Here is a 27,114-nt window from a genome sequence, read left to right on the forward strand (position 1 = left end):
GATGTTAGGACTCTTCCGCGACAAAGATATTTAGCGTTCAACTGTTAGAAAAATGCAAAATGAATAGACTCAAGAGCAGACATTCTGTAGAAATAACACAATCCTCAGTGTACTGTTTGGTGATCTGTAAACAGTATGTGCCAAGCGAAAAATACAGATTTGGTGAGCTACATGCCACCCATAAGCTGTCCCACCCTCTGCCACCGAAGGATCAGAAGGAGATGAGCAACCTTGCTACATCCCCAACAATGCAAGTGTTCATCCAAGAGAACTTAGCCAGCAATCCTATGCATGCTAAACTGGGACACAGCTTCACTGAACACAGTTGGAATTCTGAGAAAACATGCATAGGATTATGCTGCTAGATTGACAATGAAGATCATGCCTCTTACTTTGTGGAAGGTTTTGAACTTCCTGCTTGTCCATGATCATCTTGTTTTAATCCTGCAAGAAGGGCATCCCTTGAGCAGTGCTTATCCTGTTTTGAGAGAGAAAAATAACGTTAAATACATAAAATAGACCTAGTAGAGACAGTGGTGTGTGTGTACATACACATCTCATAAACTGACTGGTGAACATACACAAACACTGCAATTATGCACATTCACATTAATGGGTGGAGAATGTGCACAAAGCAATAGCATCAACAGGAGACGTCTGCACACTGCCCAGTCAATATGGAAAAATCAGCAACATCATATTGAAGAATGTAAATTTGAGACATTTTGTACATTGTGTTGTTATAATTCATTGCCTCATTATTGACTGAAGAATGAAATGCAATGAAGAAGGAAAACGCCATTTGGATAAGTACTCTTCTAGCTACTGCACAGAAGCTAATAGAACAACACCTGGAAAAGGTCAAACCTACAGCCTATTGATGAACGAGGTAGAAATATTTGGTGCATCATGCTGGTCTCAGCCATTGTAAAAAAATGTAATAAATATGAACAAGCTTTGATCATGTTTACAGGGAACTGAAAGCACAACATTATGCATGACAACTCAGAAGTAAGTCTCATTGAGTTCAATGACGCTTACTCCTAGAAAAGTGAGTATCAGATTGCAGTGGGTGGTTCACAACATTAAATTAGGAAGAACAACAAAACATCAGTAAAAAAAAATCATGGATAAAGATATAAACACAGCAGCATTAAAACCACTTCAGGAGGTTAAAATGCTTTCAAAGCCTGGAAAAATAAAATGGTATTTGCTGGTGGAGGAGAGAGGGGCAGAAATTCCCTTGCTCTGCATTTTATTACTATCAAATGCGCTCTCTCTTTCTCTCTCTATATATATATTGCGATAAGACTTTTGGTTTGAAACTGACTGCAAGCCCCTGAATTAGAACACCCTGTTGTTCTATAGCTGGACCTTCTGCTGTTCCCCAATCTAGTGCATAGAAGGAAGTTATTTCACCTCATGATGCACATGTTCCACCCCATCTATAAGCTATTAGAGGCTCAAGCTAGCAAATTCTCTCCTCACAATTCCCCCTTCATTCCCCCCTCCCTGCATCCACAATCTTAATTTACTGTAGTTCCTGAAGGCCACTGAGCATGCTCAGATCACAATGGACTGCTTTCTCTGTACTGTTTCTGAACCTGCCATTCCTGGCATTAGAAGGAATGTGCATCACTTACTTTCTAGCATAAAATTTTTATATTTATATGAAAACAATGCCTTTCAAATTTCACATCAATACTGAGAAAAGGGATAGGAGACCAATTTCTACCTGCAAGTGGGTAATGAAGGAAAACCTTTGCCGCTGGAAAGGTTCACAGCCCTCCCATAAACACTGCCCAGGGTAGACGTCTTTTCCTCCATGTTCAGTTGCAGCGTGATAGAAAACCTGGGATGGCGTTTGAAACCACCTGGAAAATGTAAAACGTTTAAACTCAGGCAAAGAAGGAATACAATTTTGCTAACAATTTTGTCGCCTGAGCAATCAACATGAATACTGAAAAATAAAAATGCAAGAAATGGCAAACGTTAATTACTCAGAAGTTTGACTTACTATCGCTATGGGTTGCTTGCTGCAAAAGACTGTGCAATACAGTGGCACCTCGGTTTTCAAACATAATCCGTTCTGGAAGACCATTCGAGTTCTGAAACGTTCGAAAACTGAAAACTCAATAGCCTACAGCTAGATCTCAGGATCTTGCACTCAGTGAAAGCCTCGTAGCATGTTTGACTTCTGAGGTGTGTTCAAAAACGGAAGCATTTACTTCCGGGTTTACCGAGTTCAAAAACCGAAATGTTTGTCAATGGAGACGTTCGAAAACCGAGGTACCACTGAACTTATATGCAGCAAAAAAGAATGGATTTGTACCTTTAAAAAAAAGCTGACAAAGACCTCCCCTTCCTCAAGAAAGAGTTAATTTGCAAGACTGACCACTTGTGCAAATAGAGTCTTGAATGGTGCTAAAGATTCTGTTCAACCATTGACACTGAGGGTAAGGAAATAATGTATTTCAAATGAAGTTCCCTAAAACCAGTCACTAAGGATATTGGCTCTCTCACTCTCCCAAAGATCATCTTCCGCTTTGTCTTCCATCTTTAGTTAAGTGCTTTCTCAAGGAACTCCCTAGCAAAAGAAGACCTTAAGTTTCCAGTGGTAGGAAAAGAATCAAGAGAGGGATGATCTTCTCTATTTCTCTATTAAAAAAAAATACCTTGTTTTCTCAGTTACAGGTAGGTAGCCCTGTTGGTCTGCCAGTCAAAACAAAATAAAAAATTAAAAAAATTCCTTCCAGTAGCACCTTAGAGACCAACTAAGTTTGTTCTTGGTATGAGCTTTCGCGAAAGCTCATACCAAGAACAAACTTAGTTGATCTCTAAGGTGCAACTGGAAGGATTTTTATTTTTATTTTTTATTTTGTCTTGTTTTGTCAGCTGACAGGTGAGCAGGTACTGATGGGAAACTTTAAAAAGGATGGGGTCAACAATCACAAAAATCATGTTGCATAAAACTAAACCTTTGTAATATATGGGTCAACTCAAAGAAAAACACTTACTTTTTACAGGATTGCCAGAGACACATGAAATTCTGTCCAGGTTTTTTCACTTGTTCTGTGTGCGAACTTGGTACAGTGAACACAGAAGGTGGCAAACTGACAGATGGGCCCTGGACTTGCATTGGTATTGGTGTGACTGGTGTGCTCTGTGGGAAAATTCAAAACAAGGAGGATTTAAATTCCTGCCTGATTATTGAACAATGCAAGATCTGATTTTCCTGGAGCACACTTTCAGCGGCAATAGGTGAAACCATAGTGATCAGCAGTTTTGCTATTGACTGCAGAGAGAGATAGATGGTACTCACTGTCTCTAAATAGTAAAATGAAATAAAGAATTGAGTACTCTTGAGCTATTTACAGACTTTCCCTAATATTCTATAGCTGCTCTATTTTTACATTTCAGGTTCAACACAGAATTAGATACAGCTTTTAGGAAGCTTTCCAGATGGCAATCTTTCTCTATAGAGATAAAGTGATGGAGCAATTTAACATACTTGTATGAATTTGGCAACTTATCTTTTTTTTCAGTCAGAGTAATTTAAAGGATTATCTTTAAAACCACCATGTATATTTGGCTTTTCCTTTCATTGCCTGTAACAAACGTTAAGTAAAGGTTTGAATGAGCAACTATCAAGATTTGATCAACCTGTTCATTCTGTATATGCCACAACATGTGCACATATGTTGTTGATATGTAATGAGGTTGTTTTAAGTATTTACCGTAATGGCAGACCTTCACTTTTAAAGGGGGGGGGGAGTAACATACTCCATCTTTCATATACCATTTTAAAATGAAGGTGAGATGTTTGAAATCTCTCCATCAGTGTTAACTTTAGCAAGTTAAACATTAGCATGCCAAATAAAACACCAAGCTGGAACCCTTTCCCCCAACATCTGTGATACTTTCCACAATTTGTTTTTCATTTTAATGAGAAACAGGTACCCACCCACCCTGCATTCTGAGGTTCCAGGACAATTATACCATGTGATTTATTTTTGTAAGACTGGTGCTTATATCAATATAGCCGCTTCAAAACACCAACATGCTCATGTTGCCGTTTATTATACTGTATTTGAAAATAAAACAAGTCATACAGCATGTATTCAGAATTAAATCATTAATTAAATCAAAAGAACAAATTTATTTGCCAGAGAAATCTGCTAGCCCAATTAATATTAGGTAACAAGCTAAAGAAAGGAGCACAGACCAAGAAACTGTTTAGTATCCATTGCCTAGCTCAGGGGTCCCAGGGCCCACTTGACACAGCTGAAAATTCCCTCTGAGGCCCACCAGTCACACAATGGTGGTTTAGGGACAAAGCCAACCACAAAATATTGGCAGATGGAGGCAGAGTTTGGCATAACCACCTGACAATTAACAGTATCACTTTCTATACATAAATAACCCAGCTTTGGAAATTGCTAAATTATTTTACACCACATTTTCTCTTGTGGCAAGGAGTTCCACAGTTCAGCTTTCCTTAAGCTAAATACAGACATTTGTAATAATAATAATAATAATAATAATAATAATAATAATAAACCGACATTTGCTCTGGAGGTATGTGAAAGTCTCCCCACTTTAGGCAGAATTTGCTGATCCAGATGATCCAGATACTATATTTTCCCTTTCCATCCTCACATGCTTCTCAAAAGTATTTTTATCCATTACCTGTAATTTCTCCTCCTATTCTCCTTTCACATTTAACCTTTACCTTATCTCTCAACCAAACTGCCAGTTTCTTTCACCCTTCCTTCCTGGTCCTTTTACATGAACTTCTTTCTGTTACAGCTTTGTTGTCTGCTCTCCTTCCTCATTATTCAGAGTTTATTTATGTTACTACTAGGATCTTTATTTTTGTCATCCTATTATTATTATTATTATTATTATTATTATTATTATTATTAAAATTTGTATACCACCCTTCATCTGTAGATCTCAGGGTGGTTCACAGCATAAAAATACAATAAAACAACAACACAAAATACATAATAAGAACAAGGACAAAAACCAATCAAGCCAATAATCCCCCCAAAGGGATTTAAAGGGATCTAGGATGTTATCAGCCAAAGGGCTGTTTGAAGAGGAACGTTTTTGCCTGGCACCTAAAAGTGTATAACAAAGGTGCCAGCCGAACCTCCCTGGAAACAGCATTCCACAAATGAGAAGCCACTGCAAAAAAAGGCCCATTTCCTGTTGGCACCCTCCAGACCTCTCGTGGAAGAAGCACACAAAGAAGGGCCTCAGAAGAACATTGAAGGGTCCAGGTAGATTCATATGCAGAGAGGTAGTCCTTGCAGTATTGTGGTACAGAGCAATTAAAGGAATTATAGGTCAAAGCCAGCACTCTGAATTGGGCCTGGAAACTAACTGGCAGCCAGTGCAGTTCAGCCAGGATTGACATATGCTCAAGCCATCTTGCTGTAGTAAGCAGCCTGGCCACTGAATTTTACACAAGCGGAAGTTTTCAAACTGTCCCTACATATAATGTATTGCAGGAATATAACCAAAGGTTACCAGAGCATAGACAAGTGTTTCAGTTTCTATTGCCCTTCAACACCTTCTGAGACCTCCCTTCCCAAATCCTCCTTTTGTATCCTGGCCACCTTTAATCAGCAGACAAGGAGTTTCTGGAGCTAGTACTAGTCAGACTAAAAGGCTATAGCATGACTATAAGGTGGGGAAGGCTGTGGCACTGAGGCCCACCAGAAAGTGGTTCAATGTCCACTGTTTCAGAAACATTGGGCAAGCAGAAGTTTGTATAGGAAAACAATTACCTGTATCTGACCAGCTTTTGCCATATAGTACACGGTAAACTAGTCATATGAGTCCCCCCCCTTAAATAAATGCAGAATATATAGAATTCCAGCATCATTCAAACAAACCATCATTAAAAGGAGTGAACAAGTGTAAGGCTGAGCACAAGACCTTTTAAAAAGCACCATGGGCTTATTTTTCTCAGCATTTTCTATGAACAAACATAACCTTGAACATACTATGTCTAGTAGCAAGATGCAAAAATTATAAAAGCCAAGTTTCAGTTGTATGCCTCCTGTAAAAAAACCCAAAAACCAACTCCAAAGATCAGCATAAGTTCAAAGACCTCTTCAAGAATGGTCCTACATAAATTAAGGAGAAACTGAACTAAATGCAAGGAGCATAGAGATCATTCAGACTGAAAAATGAATAGCCTGTGTGGCATGATTTTTTTAAAAAAAAAATTTTTTGCCTTACTGACAATAGATTACTGAAATTCAACTCTCAGTACATTCATGTTATTCAAAAGTGAATAACAGTCAAATGACAAGCTTAGTCACTCCATCTGGGAACTTCAATGGCTCCATACACAGCAACACATAATAGCTCCTGGAGCTATGCACCTGCTTTGCAGCAACTAGCCTGACCATATCAAGGTGAGGCTGCAGCCAATGGCTTTGGAGCTGCTTGAAGTTTTGCCAACCTGCTTTCCACAGAAGCCTATTTAAATAGGATGGATCAAGTAAGTGCTTATGAGAAGGGGGAACTGGAAAAGGGAGTCATTTTTCAAGCCCCAGAAGAAACCGATTTCTTACTTTTGGAAAACTGGCCCTATATCAAGCACTTCTATGATAAACCAATAGTGGGAGGGAAGCATAGCTATACTTAACAGATGTTTTTGGAAAGTCAAATAAAACAAGCTTCCAGGTAAGCTAATGCATAGCTCTCTCAGTCACCAATCACAAAAGCAATGTCCTCAAAGAAAAAATACATAAAGATAATAGAAAGCTAGAAATGATGCCAACTCCCTCCTGTCTCAAACTGCAGCAAATTAGTTGTCCAGATGAAGCTACAAACATAATGCAAAACACTTTAACAATGTGCAATATTTGCAATCCATATTGTTGTTTTAAACAGCACACCAAGCTAGATGTTTTCCCCATTTGCTAAAATCCAACTGGGTTGAAATGAGCCATCTGCTTTTTTGTGTTCCTGAGATGGTGTAATGTTTATTTAGTGCCCTCCATTTGCCAGGTGCTTTTCAGAGGAAAAGAATTTTGCTAACTCTGCCCAAAACTGATTAAGTAAGATGGACAGGATCAAGAAAAAAAGGAAGAAGCCACTCGGCTTTCGTTTACTACTGAGCAGAGCCTCTGCCAAAGAACCAGGAAAAAACGGCCATCAGATTTTTGTGGGGAGTCAATTTTACATCAGGGTCTATCACCATGATAATTTGCGCACAAAGTTGAATGTTGGTTATTCTCCCAAACTGGCCTTAATGCACTCTTCATGCCAAGATTTATTTATTTTTTAGCTATCCCATTTGAAAAAGGAGAATTATCCATTACATCCCTTTAATGCCAATTCTCTCATGATGCTCAGATGTAGATCTGGGATCTCTACTGAAAACTAGTGGCAGAGAGCCAATAAACCAAAAGGAAAACACACGGCTAAAGAGATTCATACTTGTGAAATTGGGTTTCCTGCTCTTTCACGGCTTGAGCTGGAGCCCTGAGACCGTGAGCAGGCCAGTTACATCTGCAAAGGATAAAATCAATGCTGCAGTAACTCAAATTGTTCTTAGACTACATCATCCACAGCATATTTTTAAAGCACATGGCTTCTCCGACGGGAACTGTAGTTTAAGGGTAATGAAAATTGTAGCTCTGAGGAGTAAACAACAGATCTCAGGATTCTTTGGGGAAGAAGTTATGTACTTTAAGTGTACTTTGAAACGCATGGTCTATTACTGTTCTCCAACACAAGGTGTATGCACTGAAATCTTGATTTGGATCTGCACTGGATACCAAGAAAAAGGTGCCCCTAAATCTCTTCTTGTCACCTTAGCTGAGAATCTGGCCAGGAAAAGAAAGGTGAACACGGTCCCAGCAGCATCTCACCAGTCATCACATACATACAAAAATGTGTGGGTTATTAGATTACCATTACGATAGTTTGTGCTTAAAACAAAAAATACTATAAAGGCATTAAATCAAAATACATTACAGTTCCTAACTCACTCTTTGGGAATTTAGGGTACTGAATCATAAATGCAAACTGTCCTTGAAATACGCTGCTTCCTTCACAAGCCCATTTTGTATGGTTCATTATTCAAATACATACTACACAGAAATGAAACTATTATTTAAAGGTTACCATTAGTGCAATTCAAAGTGCACATAAGCAAAATATACATAATTCAAATAGCAAGGATTTTGTGATAACTGGGAATGTATATATTTATCTTAACACATTGCATACACTGCAGCTTGAATCTGATATGGGAAAGCAGTCAAATAAAAAAACAACAATAAATATATGATAGCTTAACAGTAATGAAACTGATAAGTACGATTACTCTCACTCAAAGGACTAAACATTATCTCCCTCCACAAACCCAAAAATAATTTTTCATTTATCCTATCATTCAAAATATGTATTTTTAAAGCTACAAATATGGCAAAGATAAATGTTAGGCATAAAGGAACCAATCTTTTGAGGTATTTTCACAAACTGCTAAACTCAAACAATGTAACTGCTGGTGACAGAAAAGGTGATTACTTCCCCATGATACCATACAAGGTAGATATATTTTTAATTATAAGCACTCTAGTCCTGAGTGCAACTAATGTGAAATATATTACCTGAAATTTTTAACCTTCCCATTTAACAAGAGACTGAATTTTAGGCATCATAATAAATCACCGTATGAATCAGAAGAGTATTGGGCAAATCATATATGGGGCAGCATAGGAGATACACGCAGGTTCCACTATCCAAACACATGTTTTACAAAAAGACACTTATCCAAACATGAGGAATTAGTATCCAAACCCCTCTATACACACCACCAATCTGAACATACAAACCTGCATGTAGTACTGCAAGCAAATATGCAGCCTTAAACAAGCGTTACCCTTTTCTGTTTTGCTGGACCATGGCAGCTGTTTTGCCAGAAAACATGATGGGAGATGGGAGAATGAGGGAGAGATTGAACAAGAAAGCATTTCCCCTTCCTTATTTGCCTTTTGTAAGGTTTCAGGTGGTTTTCGTGTGTGTGTGTGTGTGTGTGTGTGTGTGTGTGTGTGAGAGAGAGAGAGAGAGAGAGAGAGAGAGAGAGAGAGAGAGAGAGAGAGAGATTTTGGAGTCAAAATCTTATGGTCAGGAACACATTAGAAAGTTCCTCATAGGAATAAATGGAAAAGGTGGCTCGTTATGCAAACACTTGTCTTAACAAACGATTTCCTGTGAACGCATTGTGTTCAGATCGCGAGACCTGCATGTAGTGGGTTATTTTCATCACCTGCACTTAGTAAATGCAGTTTCTTAAAACATAGTTCACAGAATATTAGCATAAATTAAAGAAAGTGAAATACATAGTTTGGTTGATAGTGTTTGTTATACACTTCAATCATCATCAAGATACAGTATGTCCACAGCATTTCCCTGATCCACCAAGTTTGTAATTCCATCAAAAAAAGTAATCAGATTGGTCTGGCATGACTTATTTTTGAGAAACCCATGTTGGGTCTTAGTAATCATAGCATCCTTTTCTAAATGCTCACAGACCAACAGTTGAATTATCTGTTCCAGGACCTTCCTTGGTATCAATGGTTGGTAGTTACCTGGGTCTTCCTTCTTCACATTTTTGAAGATGGGGACAACATTTGCCTGCCTCCAGGTTTAGCCAATCCATTTAGCGGAGTGAGGCTACCACCTCAGGTAACTGATTTTGGATGTCATAAAAAGGCACCAAATATTTGTCATTTAACTTATTATTACTGCATTTTTACTGCCGGTGAAAGGGGACAGGTGGTTGTCGATTGATCTATCTATCTATCTATCTATCTATGTATCTATCTATTTATTTATTGGCCTCGGGTGTTAAAATAAGATGACTGGCCTTGAATAGTAGGCATCAATATTGTGACCAGAGGAACATCATTTGCAGTTTCACCTCAGAGAGCAAAATGTCCTGGGCTGGCCCTGTCGAACATTGATTCCATGTATTCAAAATGCAAGAGTAGGAAAACTACATATAAAGCCAAACATATAAAAGATGCAAATTATCTTGAGATTCTTTATTCAAGAACTAAGTTTAAAAACAACCCCTACCCATGCTTATTGTTGACAGGCTTGCAAGCCAGAGTGGTTTTAAATTTATCCATAGCTTTCGAGGATAAAAGGTGTTATAACCAAGACAGGGTCTGGAAACATATGCTAGTTTCTCAAACATAAGACAAAGAAGAAATACAATCCTCTAGGTTACAAGGCCTTAAAGTGCAGTGCCATGGTTAAAAAAAAATATTTTGAACTGCAGCCTGATCAAACTACTTCAGTATCATTGTATGTGGTCTGAGCTAAATGTGTGGCTCTATCCTTTATTTGTAAGTGAACTGATGTCCAGGAGAGGTCAATCTGCTCCAGAAATCTACAGCAGGCATGTCCAACAGGTAGATCGTGATCTACCAGTAGATCACTGGACATCTGCGGTAGATCACTGGTTCCCCCCAAAGAAGCTGAACTGTGGCTTCCCTAAAAAAAGCTCAACATTTTACTTCATCCCTGAAAAAACTCAACAAATTTGACCTGACCCCCCCAAAAGGGGGTAGATCACTGCCAGTTTTTAACTCTGTGAGTAGATCCCAGTCTCTTGGAAGTTGGCCACCCCTGATCTACAGTACATTAGAAACCAAGAGTCAGTCATGAGGGCAGCTTGGCCAATCTGTTCTCAAAGATATATTTTAGAAAAGATGTGTTCCTCATCTAGATGGATGCCTTATGGTGCACTGAAGGCACATCAACCTCTGTCCTTAAGAGAACTGTAGGGCTACTTGGAAGCAAGCATAATGTATTCTATATAATGAATGTTTCTGTACAGAGTCCAGTAAAAAAAACCCAACCAATTCACAGATTTCTGCAGCATTTAACAAGTGTGTATCCTTAGTCAATAAATGTAAAAAACGAATGTAACTAGAGCCCTATTGGATCCATTAAAGGGCTTCCTAGTCTACAATCCAAAACTACAGGTGCAATTCAACATAGTGCTAAGCAGATTGTTCCATCCATGGAAGCATTTCTGCTTGCTAGCTGGAACAACCTCATCTCTCAATGCCCTCAGGGTTCTGGTGGTAACCCTGACCTCCCCAAGCAGATCTGGTGAGGCGGGAGGGGGTGCATCGGTGGGAAAAGTCCTGTTGCACTAGCAGGATTCATTGCTTCCACTAGCTTAACAACTTCATTAAATTCAGCCCTATTGTCTCTCCAAAGCCCAGCTCTGAAATGAAGAACATCTCCTTTGTTGTTTTCACAGTTTCCAGACCAAGTTCATGGCTTCTCATGTTAAAAAAGGCTGTTAGGAAACAGACCAGGAAAGACATCAGTCAGAGAGTTTGAAGGAGGACTAGCCAGAAGGTCTGATGCAGTGTGTCAGCTTCATACTGTCATAGGTTTGTTTTAGCATAATTAAGCTGAAAGTGTTATTAAGTTGCTCCTCAGCAAAACAACAACAAAAAATCTGGAAAAATTAATCAATTCCCAAATGAGTCTGTGAACAGAGTAGCCTGAATGCAAACATGTATAGAATATCCATGTGATAAGAGATCTGAATTACATTTTACTTTCTTGGCACCTGCACATTGGATGTCACATTTTTAAAAAGAGGTACAAACCATACAGTCATTACGCATTTCCGGGGGTTTAAATTTCGCAGGTGAGGGTATAGGCCCCATTAAAACATGGTGTTCACTCAATACAGGAATGTCAGGTGGGCCACAGGAGTACATTTCCAATCCTCTACCTCATTGTTAACATACACTAATTTTGTGTGTTGCACTGGGTACCAGTATCTTTCCAGGCTAATTCAAAGTGTTTAACCTTTCAAAACTATAAATGGATTGGGGCTGTCATATCTGAAGGACTGCCTTCATTCATTATAACCCTGCCCAAACACTTAGATCTGCTGCAGGGGTCCTTCTTTTGTGAACACAGTGAATATCTGTGAGGTTTGTGACTGCAAGGGGGTGGTGGTCTTAATGGTGGCTCCAGCTGACTTTACATCTTGCCCCGAATGTCACAGTCTTGAAGTGGCCTTTATAGACGTTTGCCTTCGCTGCCTTTAACTGGGATCACAAGTACGTTAAGGAAGAGGATTTGGAGCTGCTTTCTGACATTAACTGAAAAAATAATAGAATCATAGTTGGAAGGGACCAGAAGGCTCATCTAGTCCACCCACTGCAATGTAGCAATCTTTTGCCCATTGTAGGGCTCAAACCTACTACCCTGAGAATATATTTAATACTATCTGTTATAGCCATTATTTACAGTGGTACCTCTAGTTACGAACTTAATTCTTTCCGTAAGTCCGTTCTTAACCTGAAACTGTTCTTAACTAGAGGCGTGCTTTCGCTAATGGGGCCTCTTGCGGCCACTGCGCTGCTGGCACACAATTTCTATTCTCATCCTGGGGCAAAGTTCTCAACTCATGGTAACTCCAACAGGTTAGCGGAGTTTGCAACCTGAAGCATTTGTAACCTGAGGCATTTGTAACTCAAGATACCAGTGTAGTTATCACTCCTTTCTTGAGTATCATTTTGTGAGGATGTAGCCATAAAGCAGTTTGCAAATACTTTTAAACAAACACCAACAATACAGTTGGAATTACACTGGAACAGGGCTGAAGTAATCCATGTAATGAACAAGCACAAGGGCATGTCATAACAGAACTTAAGAGAGACAGGAGTTTTATCATATTAACATACACATAAGATAGGATAAGGGCCATCATACTACAAGCAATAGGAACACAATAAATAAATTGACAGTCAAAAGTTATCTGAAGGAGTAGAACATAAAACAAGACGTTTCAAAAAGTCATCTATGATCAAGATGAAAATTTGCAATTCTGATCACTTGGGTGTATTAACGGAATATACACAAACTTGCACTGTTGTCTAGAAACAATCAACATTTTGCAGATGCTCTGAGTAGGTAATAGGGGCTTGCTACATAACACAAACACTGAGATGATTTATTTGAGGAGTCGTTCTAACTCTACAAGTATCTAGTAAGCATAGTTACACAAGCAGATGGGGGAGGCACCACAAGCTATGTTTTTGTACAGAGAACATTTTTAAAAGAAAAGTCTCACATATCAGAATGGTTAGAAGAGTGCTTCTGAGACATTATCTACACATTACTTTTTTAAAAAAAACCACCCTACTTTTACTTATCAAACTCCTCTTTTACTAAAATAAAAGTAAAAAATCTGGATTTGTTTCATTTCTGCTTAGTGTCAGTTATAGAAGAATAAAGGAATCTTTGTTACTTTCACCAAAACTTGCAAATCATGTATTTAAATATTTTATTTCTCCCTCCTCTCCACAATAAGGCTCCCCTGAGAGTAAGGAGACTACTGAATATGACTGGGTTGAGGTGCAATAAGGTCAAGATATGTTTCCGTGCACAATTCAAAGTGTTGGTGCTGACCTTTAAAGCCCTAAATGGCCTTGGTCCTGTATACCTGAAGGAGTGTCTCCACCCTGCACCGTTCAGCCCGGACACTGAGATCCAGCGCTGAGGGCCTTCTGGCGGTTCCCTCACTGCGAGAAGCAAAGCTACAGGGAACCAGGCAGAGGGCCTTCTCAGTAGTGGTGCCTACCCTGTGGAACACCCTCCCATCAGGGGTCAGAGAGATAAACAACTACCTGTCATTTAGAAAATACCTGAAGGCAGCCCTGTTTAGGGAAGTTTTTAATCTGTGACTTTGTATTGTATTTTAATATTTGTTGGAAGCCACCCAGAGTGGCCGGGGAGACCCAGCCAGATGGGCGGGGTACAAATTATTATTATTATTAATGTGTGAGGGGGTAATGCCTGAAAATTGGGAAGGGGCACCATCAGTGAATGGGAATCACCCAATTCAGCAGGGCACCCAACTCTCAGGAGAGGCTTTTCAGGGCAAAGGGGAGGAAGAAACAAAGGAAGTCAGCTTCCACAAGTCTTCGGCTGTAGACTTTTCTCTGGAACTACTGTTTATAAACAGGAGAAGGCTGATATTTTGACATTTAAAAAAAATATAATACAACAACAAAACAGAAAAGGAATGGGGAATGTATCTGAGCCCAATATCCTTATACATTTAACCACAATAATAGTATTTCCTGTATCTCAGATTTCAGTGTCAGTCATCAATCAGTCATTCAATAGGTAGTGGAACAACAGTCAGTACTGTAGCTCTTAGAGGTTTCAGAAAAATGTACTTTAAAGTTGTCTGGAAACGTCAATCCTGGAGGCAGACTGAAGATGCTGTCCTGCTATAGCAAACATGATTAAGGCATCATTGTTACTGATAATTCTCTTACTGACCCTATCATTGACATCTGCTGTTATACTACAGGCCATTTCCCCCTCTTGACCCAGTAATCCTTTCAGGTAGAAAAGGTTCCAAAATATGTCCACACATACAAACATTTCCTGAATGAGGAACATATCTTCCAACATTTTAGGTTCATAAACACTTGCAATTCACAGTTCCACCCAGCTTCAAAATATTTTAATGCAAATCATGTAAGAGAGGACAGCAGTTACGGTCCCTATAGCGACTGGTGAAGTAAATAATATGACTACAGCAGCAGAACTAAAAAAATGCAGAGGTAGGGGAAAGTACCAGGGATGGCTCCTGCAATATTTACAATAGCTATGAATCACGCTGAGCATGCACAGAGTTCCTTCATCAGTGAACTACTGCAGCCTTAGAATTAAAGAACAGGCATTCCACAGCAGTTGGCACCCTTATTTCTAAAAGAAAGGAATCCTTATCGAATTCAAGCATTACTGCAGCTCCCAAGAAAGAGGAGGATCTTCAACCCATCAGCTCTCTCTCCCCACAGCCCAAAAGTAATCTCCCTTGCTTTGTCTTCTGGTCCTTCAACATAGGGACAATCCCCCTGCAACAAGATAACCATGACCCCAAACACACACATTATATTTCTATGGGACTTCCTCCCCTCTGGATATGCTCCCCTGCCTCCCTCTTCTGTCTTTCACATTCCTAATTTCCCAAGGAATGAGAGGCAGACAAGAGAAAGAACTCTTCCATGCCCTCTCTCATTTTTCCACCCACTTAATAATTACAGCCTTCTCACCTTAGAGGCTTAACAAGATTTTGTGGCTTGTAAAGGGACAGCAGGATACATAGTAATAGTCTAGCTCAATACATGTACAGTAGTCTTAATACAAGCAGCTAAACAAACAGGATTGTGATGTCATAATTATGTCATCCAATAGAGGAATGTTTTCAACCCACCTGCTGGCCAACTTTAAGTACATTTTCATGAAATTATAACTACTGTGAAAACTCTTATTCATGGTCTAGCTACTGGTTCCCTTTCTGTCGAGACCACTTGAAATTTGCTGCAGGCGTTCATTGCACCACTTAATGATCTTTCGGCCTGTTGTAGTAATTATAATGTACTGATGCTGTGTGATATTTAACTGCATTTTTACAGACAAACCACGGACCACTTGAAAGAAGCTTATGGACCAGTGTTTGGGAACCCCTGGACCAGGCATGTCCAACAGGTACATCGTGATCTACCAGTAGATCACTGGACGTCTGTGGTAGATCACTGGAAGATCAGTGGCTCCCCCCAAAGAAGCTAAAAAACTTTGGCTCCCCTAAAACAAGCTCAGCATCTTTGTCTTGCACCCTTAAAATGACCTGAACCACCAAAAATAGGGCTTTCCTTCCTAAAAAAAAAAAGCTCAATGTCGCTTTCCTCTTCCCTAAAGAAGCTCAACAACTTTGCCCTGAACCCCCCAAAAGGGGGTAGATCACTGCCAGTTTTTAACTGTGAGTAGATTGCAGTCTCTTGGAAGTTGGCCACCCCTGCCCTAGACTAAGGTACTGGCCCAATTAATGGGATAGACACTGAAATTCAAGACTGAGAAAAATCCTTACTAAAACTAACTTTTCTTCTTGTGCTACGGTAGATCTTTTTTCAAGCTTTCTGATACCTTTGTTCCCATCCCATGAAGCGTGATCCACAAACATACAAAAAGATGATGTTGCTGGGAGCAGGGATGTAAATGAAATAATTCCTGGCATCCAACCACTGAGGGCACGTACATGGTGCTTGTTCCAATGTGGAGACTGCCCACTCTTCAGTCCAGCATCACTCTTCCCTCCAGCAGCACAAATTAGATATTCAACCAGTGAAGGGCTATGAGAGCAGAGCAGCACAGCTGACTCTATGCAGCAGGGGACTTTCCCTTTTGTGCGTGAATTCACATACCACATTCTATTTGAGTAGCTTTCCATTTTTCCACATTTAGGGAATGCTTTTGGCACTGACTTGCCTCCATGGAATATCTACACATCCATCAAAAAATCTCCTGCCTGTTCAAGAGGATCCTGGAGCATGCAGGAGAGTCCACTGTATGTGAACCAAGGCCGCTACCTAGAAAGCACCCCAGATTTCCCCAAAGCTGTGTATTATAGGCACAATTGGTACCAGTGGGCAGGTTGCCTTTCATGGTTGAGTGGATTGACAGCATTCAAACATTATTGGCTTACAACTAACAAAGCACTGATACAACTTAGGAACATCATTCATATCTCTGGTCACATATCCCACATGGACTGCGGAATTGTATCTGCTTAGATAACAGCGTTTCTATTGGCTCTTGCCAAGAGAAGGACACAAAGTATCGCCGATATGTGAGTGAAATGTGCTCCATTTCTCCTTTTGATGTGAACTGGATGAAGCTGCGTCAATGCTGAACTTGTACCTGGAGGAATAATAGTTGGGGGCCAACATACTGAAGCTGCATCCTGACAAAACAGAGACACTGCTGGTGGACAAAAATAAATAACAATAAATATCCATGCTGTTTGGCTAGTAGAGTTACAAATATTTCAAATCCGAAAACTGAACACGCTGCAGACTCAGAAAGTTGGAGGGTAAAAAAAGAGATGTACAAGATCACCCATATGTGCTCTGTGGATGATCCTGATGATATATACAACAGAACAGAGATGAATAAATTTGCACATTATGGGCACATCCAGTTGTAATTTTACAGTCATTCATATTATAGTCTGCAGAAAGGCACAATTCAGCCAAAGCTTAGCGTTTTTCCATGGAAATCAATGCTGCTTAAAAACCTATGCCCCAGTCTCTCTCGCTGAAATCAATGCAACAGAAAAGTGCCAAACTTTGCCTGCTGCTATCCCATTTCCAGTTGTTGCTTTTTTGGCAACTTGACTGTGGAGAAACCGAAGAAAACTAGACTGTTTCTTCTAATGCATCTAAAATGTGTGTATGCTGGATTTCCACAATCAAGTGACCCCCCTCACTAAGAATTCATTATGTTTTCTTCAGAACTTCATTTTGGGCATGGCTTCAGGGCTTTCCCCCTTTTTCTAATTCTTATTCCTCATGTTATTCATTTTAATGGTGCCTTTGCTAGAGATTTGATTTTGTGCTGTTTTTGTTGTATACAGTTTTGGAATGCCTGAACATTATTTAATTTTTTATAAGCCACCATGTGGAAAGGTGGGATATAAATAGATTAAACTGATGCATTCTAAAATGTGCCCCTTTGATATGAGAAACATATTTCTCCCAGATAAATCCTCTACTGTGGAACAGTAGGTGAGCTATATGCTCATTTCAGGAGTTTTTAAAGCTGCAAATGTCTCTCTAGCACACCACCAATAAAATGCGGGCGTCAGGGGAAAGCTAGCAGTTTTACTTTCAGTACTGCAGCTCTATTGTTGAACATAAGGACCCAAAAATAAGTGGAGGTAATGTCACATACATATTGCTTTCATCAAAATGAAGATTATTAACAATATATATAGCAGGTGAAGTAATAGGAAAAATGATATTTTTTGATCCAGTGAAGAGACAGTACATCTACTGATGAAGAGTGGATTTTATCCATTACATGCTCAAATGTCTCAACCATTTCAATAATCCTCCAATTTTTGTAATTAATCTTTATGCAGATCGGAAAAAACCTTGCTAATATATCCTTTAGTTACATGTTTGTTTTATACAAAGCTGCATAAAGCATATGTAAAGTATACATGCTGCATAAATAAGACATCAATTGCAAATAGAGGCATTAAGATGCAAAACACAGCCTTGAATGCGACATATGCAGGAACAAAACCACGTTAAAACTGTAAAATGCAAGGAAACATCGTTCAGTTTTCAGAAGAGAACCCACAATAAAATAAGTGAATACAAAAGGTTTGCCTGTGCATAATCAAATTATATCCTGATAACTGCAGTTCATTTCAGTGAATTTAAGCTGTACTATACTCCCATTGCTTAAACAATAACAGCGAGTGGTACCACATCAATATATGAATGTACAGAAGAGTTTTCTTAACATTTGCAAGCTAATGTACAAAATAATGCAAAAGTGGAATTTGTACATCTACACACACACACACACACACACACACACAGACAGTTGGGTAGCTAAAATAAGTAAAAATGAAGGCTCTGGACCTACCTGTGTGACCATACTTTGCATGTATGGTACTGGATGCTGCTGTTGCTGTTGCTGCTTTTGCTGAGCAGCACTTTCTATTGCTACTTTTGCTACAGTACTTGGATCTGCTCCAGCTGGCACAGCAACCATAGTTGCACTGCAGCCAGCCTTGTTAGGGTCACTGATTGTAACAATTCTAACTCCTACTTTATTTGGGATTCCTGGAACATTTTCCCTATCGTTATCCTCTGCTGGCCTCTTTACAGTTTTGCATTCTGCTGTGCCATTAGTCGACCGAACTTCAGATGACAGGGTAGCCAGGGGCCCACGAGGTCCTGAGTGTGGAACTGCTATGATTTGATGCCCCTGTATAACAGAGGCCGTTGACTGTGGCGAAACTACTACACTTGGGCGTTGCTGAGGCACATCTGAATTCAAACTTGAAGCTAGAGGTCCATTAGGTACATCAGCAATGGTACCACTAAGTTGCTGGGTTAACAGTTTTGAAGCCTCTTGTGTACTGCTTACAGCAGACGTAGTACCCAAACCTAATACAGGTCCGTTGGAAAATCTTTCCCCTTGATCACCTTTGGCAGCATCTTGTTGTGTGGCATCCATATTCCCTTGTTCTACTGGAGAAATCTCACCATTTCCTACATGATTGGAAGTTTTGTGATTTGGAATGTTTTTGCTTAAATGGGAACCATCGCCTTTTTCAAAGTCACAGATTCCATTAACGAGGGGTTTCCTCAAATCACTTTTAATTTCCTGCGTTTCTGGTTGCTCAGAGTTCTGCTTTCCAAGAGCTCCGTTTTCACCCAAGTCTAATGACGGTCCATTACTGACCTGCGAGAACTGATTGGCCTCATTCTGAGTTTTCCCTGAGTTAGCTGGAGGTAGACTGGAGTCATGTTTTCTTCCGTTTAGAAGACTTCCCGCTTGTGTTTCGTTTTCCTTTGCATCGCCGTTGCTGGTGTTTGCAGCTCCTCTTCGGCAAGAAGGGTTCTCCATGACCTCAATTTTACGCTCGTGAATATGTAAACCTGTTGCCTCCTTTGCTTCTTCTTCCTTTTGGCAAATGATTTTGTCTCCTTTGAACGGGGGAGCAGCAGCAGAACATGACGATTGTCCGGCTAGAGGTGCCTGGGTAGGTGGAAGCGTTTGCACCTGCAGCCCGACTCCTGCCTGAGTGCCACTCACCGCAATTCCAGCTGGAGCAATGATCGCATTTCCCTGACTCACAGTTGCCGTAGCAAAACTAGTATTTGGCACAACTGTTATGGTGACCTGATTGCCAGAAGTCCCTTGGAAAATGGTTGCTGGACTATTTGAGATCAACTGGCCTGGCAATATTTGTAAATTGGAAATGGGAACTGTTTGGACTGTTCCTTGGGGCTGGATTGCACTCTGCACCAACTGAACGTTTTGCTGTCCAACTAAGAGTGGCTGAGCTGAAGACTGCCCTTGAACTCCAAAACTTGGTGCTTGGTTATTTGCCATCTGATAAACCACTTGAGGGCTGGGAGCTCTTGCATTGTTTGGAGGAGGAATTTGCGGCGCTGGGAGAATTAGCTTGCCTCCAGGAGTCGATGGGCCTCGCTTAGGAAGCAACAGCTGTTTTATCAGGCTTGACTCACTAGGAGGAGGCTGGCCCACTGCTGGGTTATTTTGCTGCGACTGAACTTGCATCTGTACCTGCTGTTGCTGCTGGACTTGTATCTGTGGCTGGGACGGTGCTGGTGAATGCTGCTGCTGCTGCTGCTGCTGCCTCTTCACAGAAAGCATCTGGCTGACCGTGGGAGGGGGTCCTTGCGTTTGTGGGGTGAGCGGTGGAGAGGATATTACGGTAGGGACTTGATTACTTGAAATTGGTCCAGGTGATGGGGAGGAAGCTGGCGTTAGGTTTGGCTGCCCACCCAGCTGGACAGCTTGGCCAGTGGGTATCGAAGCGGGATTGGTAAGAACAATTTGGTGAATGGCTGGTGCGTACGTTGGACCTTGCTGAGCTGGCTGGCTTACGATCACGACACTTTGCTGAGGTGGCGGAGGCTGCTGTTGCTGCGACGGCTGCATGGGCTGTTGTACCACTGTTGCGGGAACTTGCTGAGAAGGGAGGGGCTTTGGTGCAATGTTCTGAAACCCTACTCTAGATGTTGGCGGATTTTGGACACCAGCGATCGTAACCACCTGTCCAGCAGCAACTTGGAAATTCTGAACTGTAGTAGCAGTAACTATATTGGAAGATGAAGTTGTGACATACTGCTGAGGTGCTATGATGACCGTGTCTTGTTGCTGGTTACCAGCTGTGGACTGCTGAGATGATGTTTGTACTGGCTGTGATGATGTGGTAATGAGCTGTTGACTCTGGGAAACGGCTGATGTGCATGCTGGTATGTTCTGTACTCTGCCAAATATATGGCCCTGAGGTACAGCTTGTTGGATTACCGTAACAGGAGTGCCTGAGGGTATCTGTCCCGGTACCACCGCGTGCAAAGGGGACTGCTGAATTACAGGTTGATGAAGCAAAGTCTGAGAGCTAACAACGGTAACGGAGGGTTGTGGCCCTGCAATGCTAGGATTCTGATTGGAAGGTTGTGCGCCACCTCCTACAGCGATAGTAACAGGAACTGCAGACTGGGGAACGGTGCTCTGTATGACTGTGGCCTTGACTACTTCACAAGAAATTGGAGCTTTATTCTGTATGACAGTCATGGGAGCATTTTGTTGTTGCTGACTGTGAACTGAAGGGTTCTGTAGTATCCTGGAGCCAGTCTGTACCACTGTAGGTGCACCTTGAATAGGAAAAGACATTTGTGTTGCAGTTAAAGTTGAAGACTGGTTGTTAATAGAGGTCCTCGGAAAATAGTTTCCAACACTTGGCGGTCCATGTGGGAGTCCTGTAGACCAAATAAAGTGGGGGGGGGAGGCCATTAGTGGGAACCTTGAGATTATAGCAAGCAACATTTCAAACTAGGTATTATTAGTTAACTTAATCACACATGGTTTTTTAATTAGCTGTGGAGTCAGCACTAATCACAGACTTTGTACATACCAGACAGAGGTTCAAGTATCTATCACTGTACTTTGAAATGGTGTCCATGTATGTCCCTTCCTCTCCTTATATCTCCAAGGGCCAACAATGGTGTGGGATGCCCTTGCAAGGAGATAAAGAACTACAGAACTTCTAGAAGACATCTGAAGGCAGCCATGTATCAGTAAGTTTATAATGTTTGACTTTATAATGTTTTTATATACATTGGAAGCCGCCCAGGGTGCCTGAAGCAACCCAGCCAGCCAGACGGGTAGGGCATAAATAATAAAATTGTTGTTGTTGTTGTTCTGGTTCATCCCAGCTGAATGCCCAATTTGCCAGGTACACATGACCTGCTTTTGGATAACATCAGTGTGCTACAAAATGCAGGCTTACGATTTAAGTTGTTAAATAATAATTTGCATTATCTACACCAACCAACATGGAAACCAGGTGAAGTAAGATCCTCTACCCCCAGAAAAATGGTTTCCAAAGCATTGTAACATTGTTTCCAGGGTTGTGTGTGTGTGTGTATGTGTGTGTGTATCTGCATATCTAATTTCACACACCAGCCCACCATGCAGTACACTTATAACATGTATACCCTGCTTTTGAAAAAAATCACAATTCCAGGGGGGTTGAGAAGTTGGGGTTGTGTGGGTGCACTGGTGGACAAAGCATACTGGCACTATTGCTTCTGCTGCTTCCCCTCCATGACTCCAACCTTGCCACCTAGGGTAGCACCATCCCAAAACATGTGCTACTCTAGGTCAACATACGACATTACTCTATACTGCAGTACTTGAACCAGCCCAACATTTTATGCTCTCAATCAATTCAAAACTCAACATAAAATATTCACAGTGTATAAATACCTGCTGGTGAAGGAGAAGGAGCTACATCAGGAACAGAATCAACCCGAAGGACAGGGGTTGTTGAAGGTTGTTGCTGATAGTACATCTGAATAGGGAGGGGTATAGCCCTCCTTTTCACTCCTAACACATGAATATGTGCCTGCCCATTGTTATATGTATCCTCTATTCTCTTCACTGAGTGATTGGGAAAGACAGTTCTGTCAAAACACAAGCAAACAAACAAACACATTATTGGTTGCAGTGATATACTAATTAATTTTGCTAGCTTTTTTCAATGATCTTATGAACATAAAATCTAGCTTTGTATGCAAGTATATTTTCTAAGTATTGTGGTAAACTATGTCAGAAAAACCATTCCTCAAGGCAATTGATGGACATTTCAGTTTCCTGCCAAACATGAGGGTTCTGAAGCAGCGATTATATCAGTTCATGTTTCAGCACCAAGGAAGTGTGGGTATTGGCAATGGAATTGGTATGGAGAAAAGAACACAGTAGTGGAGCACTTGGGAAGAAGAATGGATCAGAGGGAGACAGAAAACGAGTGCTGGAAGAAAAATAGTACTGAATTTCGTCCAGTTATTTTTAAAACAGGGGAAAGCACAGGAAGGAAACTGTGTCTTCTAAGCCTGAGAAAATTTCAAAAAGGCAATGGAGTACATATGGGCCATGGCAATGATTGCTATTTAAGGGCAGGGTGGAAATCCAAGGCGAGAAAGAAAAAGCACTATAAAATGTTCTAGATTTCCTCAGTACAGTATGCTGCTTGCATCCCACAGCTACTTTTTTATAGATCAGCAGGTTCAAAGGAAGGTCTCCCAGACTCATGGCTCAAAGTTTTAGGTTTGGGTTTTCAAAAGATAGCTAAGATAAAATGAAAAACCTACACTGAATGTTTGAAAATAGCCATAACAATGGTTATACAAACAAGTACCACCTTTAACAATACAAAATGGTCATATCCATAACACACTTCCTCCTTAAATTTGCAAATCAATACAAACTGCAGAACACCACACATCCCTAGGCTGTGATTTATTCTGTGAATAAGTTAAACTTACCGAAGACATTTATAAAATCCAGTTGATGTTAGGATTCCACCGCGAGCTAGTTTGCTGCATGTGGAGAGGTATTCAGAGTACATTTCAGCTCGGGAGACTGAACAATCTGCATTGAGCTCAAAATGGGCATTCAACCTAAGGAAACAATTTGGGAGAGAGAAACAAACTATATAAGCACATATGCAAAAACTAACTGGCTTACTGTTCTGCAACCATGTTTTTCAAACTTTTTAAGAAGCACTTCCTACATCTACATTTCTGACATAGAGCCTCTGTGCACTGCATAAGGTTCTGGATGCAACTCCAGTTCCATTGGGCACTGGCTGGCCTTTTGATCTCTTCCACTGCCCTGCAAAATAAAGTCTCTTTAAGGCTTTGATATTACTTTGGAATTTTTTTCAGCTACACAGACAGACAGGTAAGCACCTATACAGATGGCAGTATGTCTGGCAGCTCTTGAAAAAGACTATATAGTTGCTTATTCCTACAGTATGATAATGAATTTTATATTCCAATGAATATAGCATAGGGTGGTGCTATGGTGGCCTAATGTAAAGGCTAATATATTCATGTTTCTTCAACAAAAATTATCACATTAAGCTGTGATTCCTTGATATAAATATTTCTTAACTACACACACACACACACACACAGAGAGAGAGAGAGAGAGAGAGAGAGAGAGAGAGAAACATAGTGCTTATGTATAAAAATGTGCAAATCTATGAAAACATTCAAGCACGGGATGTAACAAGAAAGAAAGAAAGAAAGAGCAGAACATACAACAGCCATCTTAATACAAGGGTAAAAATCAAGCCCCTTGCTGTGAAGATATAATTAAATGCTTTATGCTCTTATCTGAAAACCAAGACACTTAAAATAGAAAGGAATATTGTATCATTCAGCCTTTCTTGAAAAGGCTGTGCACTACTACACAGCAAATGTTCAAATTAGCTGATTAATATTCCTTCAAAACAACATCAGAATATTTTTATTTCTAAAATATACATCAACCTTTAAAATGAAAATATTTAAAATTTAAACATTCTCCTATGGTTGGCTTTCTCTCCCAGCATTAAAATACTTGAATTATGTACTCACCACTGGCATGCAAATTTTTCACTGTCAATTTCTACTATTCCTGGTGGTGGAGCAACATGTGGTGCTCTTGATGCTATGGAATAAAAATAATAGTCAGGGTCAATGTAAGGGTTCTGCTATGGTTCCTCGCAAGTAAAGACTCAAGTCACGTATATTTACAGGTTTTATTGTGCAGCTATGTACAGTGCAGAGCTCAAAAGTCCACGACCAGCTTAGTCACTTTCAGTTCCCAGAAGTGGCGCTTTTCTGGAGCGCCCCCAACGTAAGAACTTGGGCACCCCTAGTCTCCTCCTTCCCTCCTTACGTTTCACACCCCTGCGTAACTGGGGCGATGGAACTGCCCATGCTCCCTCTTGGCTGGATCCACTGAGTGGGCGCTGGGTCTCTGGAGCATCCCCTGGCCCTCTCTCTGCTGGGCTGCTTTCCTTCCTGTCGCTCCCCCTGGAGGTCCCCCTGCTATCCCCACAGTGCTGGGGCTCTCCATCCCTTGACAGCCCCTGCACTGCACCTCTGGGCGCTGACTGTTCCCTGACAGTCAAGGATTTAAACCACTAACTCACAACCCTTTTCATTTGTTTGGTTTCCACCCCATACTATTTCTCAAACGTACATTTTGGACATATTTTCCTGAGAGCAACTCTGCCTGAATGTAGTGGAGCGTGCATTTATTTGATGTCCAATGTCATCAGTGCTGAATGCAAGCCAGGGTCCCAAAGGAACACTTTAAGGCTCCCAATTGTTCCTTTGCAGCTGTGGCTTTATCTAGCCCATACCTGACGTCTGATAAATTAACAGGTGGGTGTAGCTAGCTCAAAGTGGCCTGGCTAGCCTAATTAGGTCCACGGGCTGGAGGATCCCCACCAATGCAGTAAAAGATGAACAAACATACACCATACAATTAAATTTATAATTAACAGCAATACTAACCTGGGGTAGTATGTGATGGAACCTGCTCCACTGAGAGTAGTTTGCTCGTACTCTGATGTTCGACAAGTTTTACTGCACTGAGTGCATCTGGTCCAAACATCTGGACGTCCATTGAGACCAGACATACTAATGTATCTGAATCATTAATATTAATCATATTAATATTAACACAATAGAGACTGAAGGTCAATTCATTTATGAAGCTTTCTCTATTCAACTGATGAAAATGAAAATAGCTTTATAAGTTTGGTATATGCATTTTACTTGGCCTGGTATTTATTATTGCATTTATCTCATAATTTTATATACTACTTGATTGTAAAAAACCTCAAAGGAGGTATTATAATGAAATAATAATTGAAGAATCCAGATATCTGCTTTTGTCATTTAGTATAGTCTTCAGCTGGGGGTGGGGCAGACTGATTTGGTTATTTGAAGATGTTCTAGGAAGAGCATGTTTCTTATGAATGTGCCAGCTTGATAATAAAGTGTAGCATCAGACACAGAATCCAGTACTTAGTATGCATTCTCGAGAATCGAAGGCGTTAAAGAAACCAGATTCTAATGGACAAATATGGAACATATCAAAAGAGCCTCCAGATCACAAGATACTGTAGTCATTTGGTGTCCTCTAAGGCTACTTATCCTACGTTGGTGGTTTTTAGTCATGCTATCCTGCATATTAATCTGCTTCCTTCCATAGTTTACTATTAACTTTTCTTGACTTTGTACCACTCCCTGCATCCACCCTCTTTCTGTAAATACTCAACTATTGAGATCAGAACAAAGCATGCAAACTAAGCAAGTTTACGCAACTTACTTATTGGCATAATTTATTTTGTGCAGTTTTGTGCAACCTTCCTCATTGAAAAATATGCATTTCTTTGGTGCAAATGAAAAAAAACTGCACTGCAACAGCCTTACTTTTATGTAGCACTTTTAATTTTCAAAAGTCCTTTACAATTCTTGTTTGTGTTGGTTTTTTTGGGGGGAATGTATGACTCCAACGTCACAAGTGGGGAACGGTGTCTGCGAAATGGGAATTGGCTAAGATCACAGCGCAATGAGTTTATGGCACAATGGGAACTTGAACCAATGCCTTTACAGTCCAAATCAAACTCCCTACCCACTGAACTGTATTATCTGTTGTTTACTTAATAAGAAACATGTCTAGGAGCCTATAGCTAATGATATTGATAATTTCAAAAAATTGCTCACTTACCTATGCTTTTGTCAACTTTTGCTATCTTAGTACAAGCCACTTCACCCATTTCAGTGAGCATATAGAGCACTTCCAAAGCTGATATGACAAGTAACACATCAGGCAAAGTGAGATGACAGATGATTTCTTTGTAGGATTCTTGATCTACATATTCACAAATTAAAACACCATTGTCCTCAGCTTTACAAAGATTAGCCAAGATTTCCATGCCTGAAACAAAAACAAATATTTTAGAACCAAATATCTTTATCCTCAATTATCCAGACTAGAAGTAATAACCACATAACAGCTTACCCCTCATTTTTAAGAATCTATCTCTTGCCATTAAGCATTTTGTAACAGTATGAAACATTAGATGAGTTGTTTTGAAATCAACAGGGTCCAATAGAAGCTGAAAAAGAA

General features: G+C 40.3%; 1 protein-coding gene across 2 annotated transcripts in view; it reads right to left on the minus strand.

The window, feature by feature from the left end:
* The window catches only part of ARID2 (AT-rich interaction domain 2), a 102,786-nt gene that overhangs the window by 3,768 nt on the left and 71,904 nt on the right, over positions 1-27,114 (minus strand). For both annotated transcript variants that reach the window (XM_033163449.1, XM_033163450.1), the window contains 10 exons: positions 27,007-27,103; positions 26,713-26,922; positions 25,491-25,625; positions 24,564-24,636; positions 23,466-23,600; positions 22,408-22,604; positions 18,523-21,398; positions 3,018-3,163; positions 1,736-1,874; positions 393-478 (listed from right to left, as the gene is read on the minus strand). In XM_033163449.1, coding sequence (XP_033019340.1) covers positions 393-478; positions 1,736-1,874; positions 3,018-3,163; positions 18,523-21,398; positions 22,408-22,604; positions 23,466-23,600; positions 24,564-24,636; positions 25,491-25,625; positions 26,713-26,922; positions 27,007-27,103 — 4,094 coding nt within the window. The remainder of the gene's footprint in view (positions 1-392; positions 479-1,735; positions 1,875-3,017; positions 3,164-18,522; positions 21,399-22,407; positions 22,605-23,465; positions 23,601-24,563; positions 24,637-25,490; positions 25,626-26,712; positions 26,923-27,006; positions 27,104-27,114) is intronic.

This window comes from Lacerta agilis, chromosome 10, assembly GCF_009819535.1.
Source record: "Lacerta agilis isolate rLacAgi1 chromosome 10, rLacAgi1.pri, whole genome shotgun sequence".
NCBI classification, from domain to species: Eukaryota; Metazoa; Chordata; class Lepidosauria; order Squamata; family Lacertidae; genus Lacerta; species Lacerta agilis.